The sequence below is a fragment of the Sminthopsis crassicaudata genome, chromosome 2, assembly GCF_048593235.1.
Source record: "Sminthopsis crassicaudata isolate SCR6 chromosome 2, ASM4859323v1, whole genome shotgun sequence".
Taxonomy (NCBI): Eukaryota; Metazoa; Chordata; class Mammalia; order Dasyuromorphia; family Dasyuridae; genus Sminthopsis; species Sminthopsis crassicaudata.
Window position 1 is genome coordinate 532141716 of NC_133618.1, and position 13231 is coordinate 532154946.

The 13231-nt window shown below is 35.9% G+C and overlaps 1 protein-coding gene across 1 annotated transcript in view; it reads left to right on the forward strand.

Annotated features, from left to right (window-relative positions):
• Positions 1 to 13231, forward strand: part of CHRNA7 (cholinergic receptor nicotinic alpha 7 subunit) — a 180348-nt gene that overhangs the window by 156094 nt on the left and 11023 nt on the right. The window contains exons 5-9 of the mRNA XM_074294656.1: positions 523 to 602; positions 4052 to 4219; positions 7229 to 7423; positions 10655 to 10741; positions 12614 to 12723. Of these exons, the coding sequence (XP_074150757.1) occupies positions 523 to 602; positions 4052 to 4219; positions 7229 to 7423; positions 10655 to 10741; positions 12614 to 12723 (640 nt within the window). The remainder of the gene's footprint in view (positions 1 to 522; positions 603 to 4051; positions 4220 to 7228; positions 7424 to 10654; positions 10742 to 12613; positions 12724 to 13231) is intronic.

A 13231-nucleotide genomic window follows, 5' to 3' on the forward strand; every position in this document is an offset into this window, starting at 1 on the left:
ATATTAATAATGTTTATCTCATTACCCATATTCTGTTGCCTTATTTCCTTTCTTACCCATCCATAATTACTGAATGGCCTAAATCAAACTGAGACCCATTAAAGAAGCCATTTCATCCAGGGCTTTCTCCAGTTATCCTGATCTTTATCTAGTCGTTGGATCCAGATGACTCCTAAAGAAAAAGTGAGATTGGTGGTTTTGGACAGCCAACTTACTTGAATGTTATAGCAACACCTCCCTGATATTATGGTCCTTGAAGGACAAACAATATTGCCTCACCTTACAGTGAGATGGGTAGAATTATTGGTCCTTTAAAGTCATAGTTGATTTTTGCTTTAAGCAGTGTTTTAGAACTTTCAATGTTGTAGTTAAAGTAGAAATTGTTCTCCTGACTTTTCTATTTTTCTTCATTAGTTCCTTCAAGTCTTCCCAGGTTCTCTAAAACTACCTCATTCTTATGACACACTAGTATTTCATTATATCCACATGTGATAATTTTTTCTTTCTTTAATCTCTTTCTAGTGCTGATGAGCGATTTGATGCTACATTTCATACCAATGTTTTAGTGAATTCTTCAGGACATTGCCAATACCTCCCTCCAGGTAATATTGTGAACATATGTATTCATGTGAGTGTAAGTTTAGAAAAAGAATTTAAGAGTGCTTTGTCCAGTTATGTCATAGATGCACTAAATGATGGCTTGGACTAGTACTTTATGCTCATACAACAGCCTCACTTTGTCAAGGGTACTACTCGTATTCCTTTCTACGTACTATCTGCTACTGTTGCTTTCTTAGATTACTATTTTTTCTCTAGAAATCAGGTCTCTCCCCTTTTACCTTTGAATCTTAGATGAAGTCAGTGTTGTCTGCCATACCATATTTCCTCTTTCCCTTAACTCTTAACATAAAGCACACATAAGAAAAATAGAAATGACTTGCTTAAATTTTTGTTGAATCAACAGGAATTGTTTGATTAAAGTAAGAGACAAAATCTTACTCAAATCCTCTAGTTTTTAAAGAAGAACAATTATTAACAAACAAGTCAAGATAACTTTAAATCTTTATCCCTTTTTAGCTCTCTCTGAAATTTGGACACTTTGGGACTGATTTAACTCAGATTTTATGGAAGTTTTTCCAACCCCACCCATTATCCAAACAAAAGACCTTGAAGTTTTTGAAGCAGAAACCAACAAAATATCTCAACTTCAATCCCCTCAAAAAGTTATTGGAAACTATATGAATTTTTAAAAAGCCAAGAACAATAAGTGAATCATTTCCATCAAAAGTCAGTGAAATGCAGAACCCCTTTGATGACAATATTATAATTATCATATCCTTCCATGTATCACCAGCTTGTCTTCTTCTCACCCCACCTCTTTTGGATTATAAACACCTTGGGGGCAAGGATTTTCTTTGGTCTTTATTATGTTCTACAGGTGCTTTATACATGACAGTGATCCCTAAAGGTACTTAATTGATACCTACTGAATTAAATTGGTGAGTTGATTATTGCTGTTTCTTTTATCATATTAGGTATTCAGAGAGTTGAGAAGTAGTATAGTGATACAAAGGCAACTAGAAAGAATTCTGAACCTGAAGTCATAATGACTTGTAGTCTTGAATTCAAATCTGGCCTCAGACACATACTAGCTGTGCGACCCTAGCCAAGTCACTTAACCCTATTTACCTTAGTCTCCTCATCTGTAAAATGAATTAGAAAAGGAAATGGTAGATCATTTTGTTATCTGCTAAGAAAAATCCAAATGAGGTCATGAAGAATCCTATATAACTGAACGGCAACAAATGGAGATACATTAAAATACGATCTAATCATTTGTGGGAAAGAAATAATTGACAAGTTGTGTCCAGATGGTAGATTTAGAGCATAGATAGGAATGGAACTTGCAGTGATATGACCTGATCCATTTATTTTAACGTTGAGGAAATGGACCTAGAGGGGGTAAAGTGATCCTACTCTCTAGGTCACAGGAAGTAAGTAACATCAAGGACTTCAGTTTGGGCTCTCTGCTTTTATATCCAGTACTGCATCAAGCTTCCTTTTTATTACCAGGCTTTGCTGATCTACTTTCTAGGATTGATTCTCATTTTCAGCAGCTTATATCATCTTGGCATGAATTAAATTAAGTGAATGAAACCCTATCTACGTCCAAAATTTTCCTTATTAATCTTTACCAAGGGAAGGTTTGTTTTCATTAACTTTTTTTAAAAAGAATTTTATTTCTTCCAATTACATGTAAAGATAGTTTTCAACATTCATTTTTATAAGATTTTGAATTCCAATTTTTTTCATAGGGCACTTCGATGGTGCAGTTGACAGAGCACTAGCCCTAGAATCAGGAGGACCTGAGTTCAAACTTGACCTCAAACACTTACCACTTACCAGCTGTGTGGCCCTGGACAAGTCATTTAACCCCAATTGACTTGCAAAAAATGAAAACAAACAAAAAAATTTCTTCCCTTTTCCTCATGATTCATTTATTGTTCTTGATTTTTTTTGAAATCCAGATAGTTTCCAAGAATTTTGGGGGGGTGATTGAAGTTGAGATATTCTGCTGGTTTCTGCTCCACAAACTTCAAGGTATCTTGTTTGTTTATGCTGTAGCTTGTATAGCAGGTTTGGCTTATCAGCACTGGCTATTCTATAATCTGTCCCATGATGGCTTTTCTATTCTGTGCATGTGTTTCTTCTCTGTGCTTATTGTTAACAACTCCCAGCATAAGGGTTGAGTCTTTGGAAGCATTATTCAGTCATCACCACTGGAGAAGAACATTGATTATTCAGCTGGATGGAACTATTTTAGATATAATTAATTTTGGTTTCTCATGGGAATTTGACATACTAGTCCTAGTCCCCCCCCCCTTTTTTTTTTTTGGAGAAAGGAGTGGGAGTAGCATAAACTGATTGTCCAATTCCAACTCAAATTATGAATTGATTATACCCTCAACCATCATTTTGTCCATTTTTCTGGCTCCAGGCAGGGCTACTTTTAAACCATTCCAGACAGGTGTCATTTCTTCTCCTAAAAGCCCTTAGGGAATGTCACTTAAGAACCTATTCTGTTTTAACAGCTCCTGCCAGGCAAAGTTCTTATACCCATCCAAAATCTCACCTTTTACAATTTAAGGCCATTGCATCTTGTTTGTCCTTGTGGTATTTGGGCTAGCTGCAAAGACCTTGGATATATTTTTAGCTAGAAAATTGATTTTGCAATATTTTCTCCCAAAGTCATATTTAACATGTCCCCAAAATCTTAGTGCAATTTTAAACTGTTTAAGTTTAAGTGATTAAAGCTTAAAGATACATTAAAACTTTTGGGACTGTCTTTCAAACTTCTGCTCATTATTTTTTGCGTCTCTTGGGATTTTCTCCAATTTCTTCTTGAATTTTGAAGCCTACTGTTGCAAATGAGAGTGATTGAATAGGCTTATATTGGTGAGGTGGTCATTGTTCGGATAAATGCCTGATCTCTGATCTTATTATCTGCAGACGATGTTCTGGGAACATTTGATTTGAATAAAGTTGAGTCATCCCCAACTAAATCTAAAAATATAGAAAAATACAATAAACTGTTTTTGCCTTAGAGATTTTAAAGAAAATAATAGTTCTCAAACTGGGAATTTTTCTATGTAGTCCTGTCTGGAGACAGGAGAATGGATTGGATGGCTTATCAAGGCCCTCTGTCCTGAGAATCAGTGATTTGAACATCCACAGACTTCAGTCCTCAGACAGTCTGCTCTGTAAAGAGACTATTAACATCAGAAAGAAAATAAAAAAGGTTCAGCTTGTGAAGCATGGAATAAAGAGCTTTGTTAAAGGAGGGACCTTATAAATATTTTAACATGCCGCCCTCTAATCCATCTAGCAAGTTGGCAAACATTTAATTTCTTAAGGTACAAGTAATGGATCTTCTCTAAGGCTCTGAAGTTATATACCACTAAACCCATTGTTCTGTAGGACAAATTGCTTGACCTGAGTTGGGATAATGTAAATGCTGCCTTTCTCTTTGATCATATTTCAATCCATCCAGGCATATTCAAGAGCTCATGCTACATCGATGTGCGCTGGTTTCCCTTTGATGTACAACAGTGCAAACTGAAGTTTGGGTCATGGTCCTATGGAGGATGGTCCCTGGATTTACAGATGCAAGAAGCAGACATTTCTGGCTATATCTCAAATGGAGAATGGGACCTAGTTGGTAAGTCCCTCTTGTTTATTAGCATAGACAATGTAATTAATTCATAGTGCAAATACTGAAGAATATTTTCATTCATGCTGATCTGAAAATCTTTGCAAGCAATAATGCAATCAGTGTTTGTCAAGGGCCTGGCATACTGTGGGTACTCAGACCCAGGACTTATCCTCAAGGATGCTCTCTCTTTTCTAGTTCATTTTTCAGACTGCTACCAGATTAACATCTCTGAAGCTTAACTCTGGTCATGTTGCTTCCCTACTTCAATGGCTCCTTCTTATCTCTAAGATCAACTACATCTTCTTTGGCATTCAAGGCCCCTTATAATTGGATTCTAACTAAACTTTTTAGATTTGTTTCTCATTTCTCCTCCTCATGCAACTGATAACTGGATATCTTGCTATTCCATGTGCAGCATTCTGAATGTCACCTATGTGTCAACATCCTTGCATAGAATACTCTCCCTTTTTGCCTCCACCCCCTCTTGAAATTCCTAGGTCCAGTCAAGATCCAGGCCAAGTACTACCTCATCATCCATGAACTCCTTATTCCTGCTTCCTACCCCAACTCATATTACATTTCCTTGTGTATCTTTTATATTCACTTGTTTTGTGTATATGTTGTACTTACTGCACCCCCCCCCCTTCAGGGCAGTTAAGTGATCTAGTGGATCCAGTGCTGGGTCTAGAATCAGAAAGTTCTGAATTCCAAATCCCACTTTAGAACCTTACTAGCAAGCCACTTACCCTCTATCTACCTTAATCCAGCAGAGAAGGAAATGACAAGCCATGTCAATATTTTTGCCTAGAAAATTCCCTGAACAGTATGATCCATGGAATCAATGAAGAGCTGGATATGACTGAACAACAAAACTTCCCCTCTGCCCCATCACGGTGTGAGTTCCATGAGGGCATGACTCTTTAGCTTTGGTCTTTGGCTCTCTAGCTCTTATTACAATGCCTGGTGCAAAGTATGTATTTAATACATTCTTTGAATGAACCAGAATCTTACCATCTATCAGAGACACAGATATGAAACAAACCAGAAAACATTTTAAAATCATGAAATGTTATGTGATTATGTGTTCAAGGAAGGATTATTATGAGGTGGGTTTAGTTATGGAAAAGTGAAGGCAAATATGGAGCTGGAAGTTTAGACTTTGGCTACATAAGGGGAAGAAGAAAGCCATTTCATGAAGGAGAGTAGAGTGAGCAAACTCATGAAGGCAGAAACAAACAGACTGAATGTAAGGGATTAGAACAATTTTCACAGCTTACCGCAATTACTGGCATGTAGAGGGCTCTTAATTAATTTTTGTTGATTCCTAGTTTGACATCAGTTGGTTAGTGCATAGGATCAGAAATTTAGAGCTAGATAGACCTTTAGAAATCATTCAACCCAATCTACTACTTTTCTATTGAGTATTAGTAGGCTAAGGGACTTGTTCTAGTGTCACACAGCCAGTAATTGAGAAAGGGTTTGACTTCAGTTGTTCCTGAAACCATGTCCATGCAATCTTCCCATAAAGTTCCATCAATTTCTGAAGGCCCAAATGCTAACCAGATGACTTTGGATTTGATCTGACAGATGAACAAGAGCTAGTGTAGGCCCTTATACATAAGGGCAAAAAATATTGTATTAAATTATTGTTCTGTCAGGATGTATGGGACAGAGTGAGGAGGGGGTTGGAAGATGGGGTATGGTAAGTGCTGGTCACTATTGCCATCGCTGATTTAGAAATGAAAGGGACCTCAGAACCTCATCCAGTTTCCCAATTTTACAAAGTAAAAGCTGAGACCCAGAGAGATCACACAAGACTGAGGTTCAAATTTGGTTTATCTGGAAATATTCTTCCTACTCTACTACACTTCTTGCCCAGGTATGATGGGATAAGGACATGAATTTAGAGATAAGGAGGAAGGGCTAGATTAGGAAAGGAAAGAAGGGAGAAAAGAGGGAAGGAAGAATTTGGTAATTCATTAGATAAAGATAAGGTTGGAGGAAGGAAGGAAGCAGAATGAAGAAGAGAAGGAAGTTAAAGGTAAAGAGTTAGAAGCCTTGAAAATCTTAGAATGGTTGTCATATGTTAATAGAAAATGGAAAGTTGAAAATGGAAATTAATTGAGGGAGGAAATTCAGTTTTAGATATGATTTTATATTTTCCTCGAAGCTAAATAAGTCCTATAAATTACTACTTCCACCTTAGACCCACTGGAATAGAAAAGCATGTATATGTCATTCATTTTCCACTTTCTCCCCCTTGGTGAGGATTGGAAGCAGGATTAGAAGAAAGAATCATAGGGCCATAAGTTTAGATTTGGAAGAAACACTAAATGTTATCTACTTTAACCTCCTCATTTTACAGACAAGGAAATTGAGGTCAAGAGAGAATAAGTAAGCTAGTCACAAAGGTGACAAAGGAGGCAAAGTTAAGATTTGAACTCAGGTCATGAAATTAAGATGGAATCAAAGAGAGGCCAAGCATTTTTCTTTTGAGCTTCTAAATGTCTGGCCTATTTTTAGTTATTTGGTTTTTGCCTTCTACCAAAAGCATTAGAAATTTTATGATTAATAGATATCTGGCTCTCGTTCAAATAGCTGATGGAGTTATTCTTCTTCATTCATTTGCAATTTTTTTCTCCTCAAAAAGCAACTCTCCATTTATAAAAGATGCAGAGTATTATTAATAGGAATGAGAGCAATAGCTTATGAATGTGGGTGATGGTGTGCATATATGAATTTAAGGGAACTAAAATTCAAGATGGAGTACAAATGGCAAAGTATATTTACGAGATTTGAACTGGGATAGTAGAAATAGAGAAAAATAAATTTTTTTTACTCTACCAATCTGTTGCTCTTGGTTTTATTTCTTTATTTTTAAAGTATAACTAAGGGAAAATAGGATTAGAAAGAAATTCTTTTTCTTAAGAATAATATATTAAAAAAATAAGAACATGTTAGAAACAGCACAAAATGATTTTAATAATTTATTATTTTTCCTTCTTTTCCACCTAGAAATTCCTGGAAAGAGAAGTGAGAGGTTTTATGATTGCTGTAAAGAACCATACCCAGATGTAACATTCACCGTGACCATGAGACGCAGGACGCTCTATTATGGCCTTAATCTTCTCATCCCATGCGTGCTGATATCTGCACTTGCTTTATTAGTGTTTTTGCTTCCTGCAGACTCAGGAGAGAAAATTTCACTTGGTAAATACCATGAATATATTAGAAGGGGGAATTCTCAACCCAGGAAAATATCATCTAGGAGAGGATAATTGCTTTGTCAGGTATGCAGGACTCTTGCTGGTCAGGAAAGAGGCAGCATACTGCTTTGTTTAAATTAAGAGCGAATTCACTATTTCAACTGTAAAACTAACCTAACATACTATTGCTCTAATTGGTTATCACATACCTCCTACAGTAGATAGCTTTGTGTCTGAGGGGCCCATTACTTGGTGTACTTCACTTAGTACAGTTTAGGACAATGATTAGATGCTATATATATATGGCAAAGAATCACAAACTACTGAGGAGATATCTCTGAATGGTTGAAGATACGGTTCTGCTCCAGACCTCTTATCCAGGGCCAGGAAATAAATATCCTAAGATGCTGAACACTGAAAGAGAAGGTAGAAGAGTAACTTTGTGTATTATTTCAGTGTTTCTCATCTTGCATGATAATCCTGGAATATGATACATATTATAATTATATATATTATGTTACATACATTATGATACATACATCCTCATGTATCACCTTCAATTTTCTATCCTCCTGACTTTATATAGACTGTCCCCCAGGCCTGAAATTTTACTTGCTCCTCACTTCCACCTTTTTGAATACATAGTTTCTTTCAAGTATCAGTTCAAGTATTATTTCCTGTATCCTCACAGTTGCTAGTATGCTTTTCCCAATTACTTTAAAATATTTTGTACATAGTTTGTATTTATCGATCAGTATATATGTTGTTCTTAACTGCCCTCCCATCTCCTACTCCCCAGTTTTTTGTTTGTTTGATTATTTTTGATTTGGTTATACCCTTAGCACAGTTACTGGTTTAAATGCTTGTTGATTAAATAAATGAATTAATTGTTTGTGTCCAATCAAAAATCTTTTTTTTTTTACTATGTGATAATTGGAAAGGAAACAGCTATAGAATTAAGAAGTAATAAGTGCTTTTATTGCTGTAAGACAAAGACAAAAAAGTGTTTCAGAGCAACTTATAATTTATTCTTAAGGAGATGTTCTACACAGATCTGTACTTTATTTTTTGATACATTCCTGGGATGGTTGATTGGTTTTCTTAAAAATTTGTATTTTTATTCTATTTCATTCTATTACATATAGAAAACTTGTGTCTGACTAAACAAAACAAAATAGTATTGAGTTTGTTATCCTGGTTGAGGATTTTTTTTTAACTCAGGACTCCTATTCAACTTTCTAAGATTGTAGGTTACAGAGAAGGTACTAATCTTTATTAGGAGAAGGAGTTTCTTCACTGGGAATTTTCTACACTGATAAAACCAGTTATAAAACCGAAATTAAATGTTCTGATCCTTCTTCAAGACCTCTCACTGGTGCAAAAGTAACCATGAATATTTGGAGGCAATGTCAGAGAAGTGAAAGTTCTAGCAGATCTACAAGTCTGGGAAGACTTTGTGGCTCAGGAGCAGACTGTGTGCTTATCACCCGAGCACCAGCCTTACTAAATTCAAGACAGGCTCATCTCCAAGTGAGCTATAGGGACATTAATTTCTTAGCTATAGCAGTTCACTGTCTGCTAAAGTATACAGGTTTGCAATCTGTATGGATAGAATGACTGACAAAATGACATACTGACAAAATCACAGCCCCTTAAAATACTGAAGAATTATTGTTATTTTTGGAGAATGGTTTTCAACCTTAAATGAGTTTTTAAAATAGACTTGTGTGAGATATTGGAGGAGATGGGTAAAAGGAATTGTGCTTTCCTGGATATCCAACAAGAATTGAGAGAATTATGATGAGCTCTCTCCTCTTTACCTTGCACACCTGCAAATGATAAGTTCTTGAAAAGAAGAAGTAGATAGAATCAAAGATTTTAGAACTGGAAGAAAACACATAAATAAATTAATCCAACTACTTATTTTACAAGTGAAGAAACTGAATTCTAGAGGGTATGATTGACTTGTTCAGTGTAGCATAGGGAGCAAGCAAAGGACTTGAATGTAGTTCATTTTTCTAGAATAGTTTTATAGAATATTCCATTTCTTGACTGAACATTTTCTTTGGCTGTTGACGGTTCCCTGAATGCTTGCTCTTCTCACCTCTGCCTCTTGGTTTCCCTGACTTTCTTCAACTCCCATTTAAAATTCCACTTTTTCCCTGATCCTTCTTAATTTTAGTGCCTTTGCTCTGTTGATTATTTCCTACTTAACCTTTATGTAACTTGTTCATACAATGTTGTGTGTTGTCTCTCCCATTAAACTGTGCTTTTCTTTGTATCCTCAGTGCTTAAAATAAAACCTGGCACATAGTGGATCCTTGATAAATGTTTATTGATTGACAGAGGTCAATCAATTCTTTGAAAAAAGTATTTTGATAACTATATTCCAATACAATAGATTTCCTTTATAATCCTATATATTTTATTTTATGCATGTGAAAACATTGTCATGAGGAGTCCATTAACTCTTAACCAGACTACAAAACGTGTTCATGATGTACAAAATATAAAGAATCATTAACAAAAAGCAAATTAAAGTCATCAGAGAGCAGAAAATAGTTGTATAGAGCTAAGTTTTAATCAGATCAATAGAACACTCTTATTCTGGACCATTAGCTGGGGCATCAAAATGTCTTGATCATGATAAATTTTTTTTCATACTGGTGTTTTTTGTTAGAGGGATTTTTATAGACTTGGGATGTCTTAGAACTACAAATTTAAATTCTAACATTCCAGTGTAGTGGCAACAGCGCTTTTAAATTATCCTCTCCTGGCCTGAAAGAATAACTAAGTCCCCTGAGGATATAACTTGTTCCAGGAAGTGATTTAGTCCCTTTGGAGTATTGAGTCCAGTGGTAAGTCACTTCCTAAGCCATTTTCAAACAGTGGAAGGTCTTTATGGTCACATAACATGGAAGGAAGTTGGAGAGATTCCCAATGAAGAAAAAGAAAGAAAAGAAATAGCTTGAATTTTTTCCTGTAGCACTCTAAGGTTTTGAAAGCAGATTCCTCACAATAATTTTAAGAGGTAGGGAGTTTGGATTTTATCATTCTCATTTTTTTTTAATTGTTGAGGAATCTGAAATTTAGAGAGAGTAGGTGACTGGTTTAGGGTCATATAGGTAGCATGTATCACAGAAGTTGTTATTCTAAAGGAGAGATAATGTTTTCAGTTCTTGGCAACATTTCTCACCTATTCTTTCCTAATTCTGTACCATTTGTTTTGCTCTAGGAATAACAGTTTTACTGTCTCTCACTGTCTTCATGCTACTGGTGGCAGAAATCATGCCGGCAACATCTGATTCAGTGCCATTAATAGGTAAAGCCAAAAATGCAAAGGCTGGTTCCAAAGACCCAGAGAGATGGGATTCCCCATTGTCCAGCATATCCCAGCTAGAAAGCAGGACTTGAGAGAGTTAGGCTTTATGAACAGGGAAGACAGTGCTTCATAGTGGCAGGAGTCCTGGGTTTGGGCACAAGACAAACACTGAGTTTCCTGATCTTAGACACTTGTTAACTATGTGACTTTGGTCAAGCCACTTCATTGCTCTGTGTTCTGGGAAGCTCCCTTGGATTTTCAACTCAATCATATCTGTTAGAGTTTCCATATATTCCTGTGGTATTTAAGGATAAAAAGAAAAAGATCTAATAAAGTGAAATTTGCTACTTTACTAAAAATAACTGCAGTTATTTTTAATCCAATAGACTTTTAAATAGACTTTAAGTTGTTGTTTGGTCATTTTTTCAGTCATGCCCCACTCTTTGTGAGCCGATTGGAGTTTTCTTGTCAGAGGCTGTGGAGTAATTTGATATTTCCCTCTCCAGTTTATTTTACAGATGAAGAAACCAAAGCAAGGTGAATTAAGTGACTTGCCCAGGGTCATAAACTAGTAAGTGTCTGAGACTGGATCTGAACTCAGGAAGATGAGTTTTCCTGACTCCAGGTCCAGGGCTCTGTGCACTATGGTGCCATTAGCTGTTAAGTAGCTATAGAAGGAGTAGGCTATTTGGTTATAGGCTCAAACATGGGTAAGTTGGATCTTAGATTTACAGCTTGAAGGAACTTTAGAGATTATTCAACCCAGCCCTGTTATTATTTTATAGATGAGGAAACGGAGAGTCAGAAGTGGCTCATCACATTTATGTAGAAAATGATGGAGTTGGTATATGAACCTAAGTCCCCTGACTTTCATTCTTTTCTCTTTTCACTGCACTTCCCTGTAATGCAGCCAAATAGATTTTGTTATTTTATGTTCTTTCCACCTCATTCACTTCTCCTCTTCTAATTTCCATACTTCAAATATCTGTCTTCTGTAATGGTCCCCAAGCTGATATCTACCAAGTACTCTTCATGTCCCCCTTTCCTGGGGGGGATTCCCAAATTATGCAATAATAGTTATAATAAAAATAATAAAAACTCATGTGTATGTAAGTTCACATTTTGATTGATAACATCAGTGCTGGGAGGCAGCTAATAATAATGATAGCTAATATTTATATAGTGTTCTAAGATCTGTGAAATGCTTTAATGTGTGTTATCTCAGTTGTTCCCCTTAGCAACTTTATGAAGTAAGTTCAATTATATGCCCATTTCACACATGAAGAAACTGAAGGTAAGAAGATGGAGCAGAGGAGAGCATGCAGAAAATGGAGTCAGAAAATGCTGGTCCTAGATAATACCTTCATGACCCCAGATAAATCATTTAGCCTTAGTTTTCCCAACTGTAAATGAGGATGATTACAAACCTGTAATATTGTGATGATTAAATGTGAGGTATTATTTGTAAGGTATAATATAATGTATTGATAGTTCAAGAATTATTATTCCCATTTCAATAGATGGATAGTAGAGAGGGGGTTTGATACCAGGTTTTCTGAGGCTGTCCAGTGTCCATTTCACTCATTAGATTTATTTTCCTACAAAGTGCCTGACTAACTAGGCTCTTAAAACAATCTAATACTCAATCTATACTCTGTATAAACCAACACCAGGGACATATCAGCTCCTATCTACCAGGGATATGATACTTAGCAAGGTCATTGTTCCTTAGAATTCTTCCAGCTAATTGGGATTCCTTGCAGCATATGAAATGAAAACCTGAAGTTCAGCCTGTTCTCTTTATGGTTGAAACGATACTGAAGAATTATGCTGCTGACTTTCTATGGCTAAGTGGTTCTGTTCTCTCTGCAGCTCAGTATTTTGCCAGCACGATGATCATTGTTGGTTTTTCTGTTGTGGTGACGGTCATTGTTCTGCAGTATCATCACCATGATCCTGATGGAGGGAAAATGCCAAAATGGGTAAGTCAGAAGAACTCTTACAACCTGGATTCAAGCAGATTCTACTTAAAAACACAGATATAGTATATACTGCTTTACATTTACATCCTGTTTATCAGCAAGGACCTATTTATATTTCTGTATTTGATTTAATTATATGAGCTCTGATTATGAAGGTTTTTTTTTAAATCACAAATAGGCCAGAGTATTTGCATTTGGAGGAATATTGTTCTTCAGATTAATTTTTTGGGGAAGCTATATTCCTAGACTTAGAGATACAATCAATATACAGCTGAGCAAAGAAGGAATGTGACTTGTCTGCTTCTTCCTCAAAGATTTTGCTTTAGTTTGAAGCACTGCATTCTTCATTCTTCCTCTCTCATTGCTCAATTATTTCCTTATTGTTTCTTTCCACAAATTATCCCTCATATTTTGGGCTGATTTGCTACTAGTTTAAATTCATAATTCCTGTCTATACCTCTAAATTGATTGCTTTTGTTAAACATTTAAATCTGGTCTTAACTGTTCT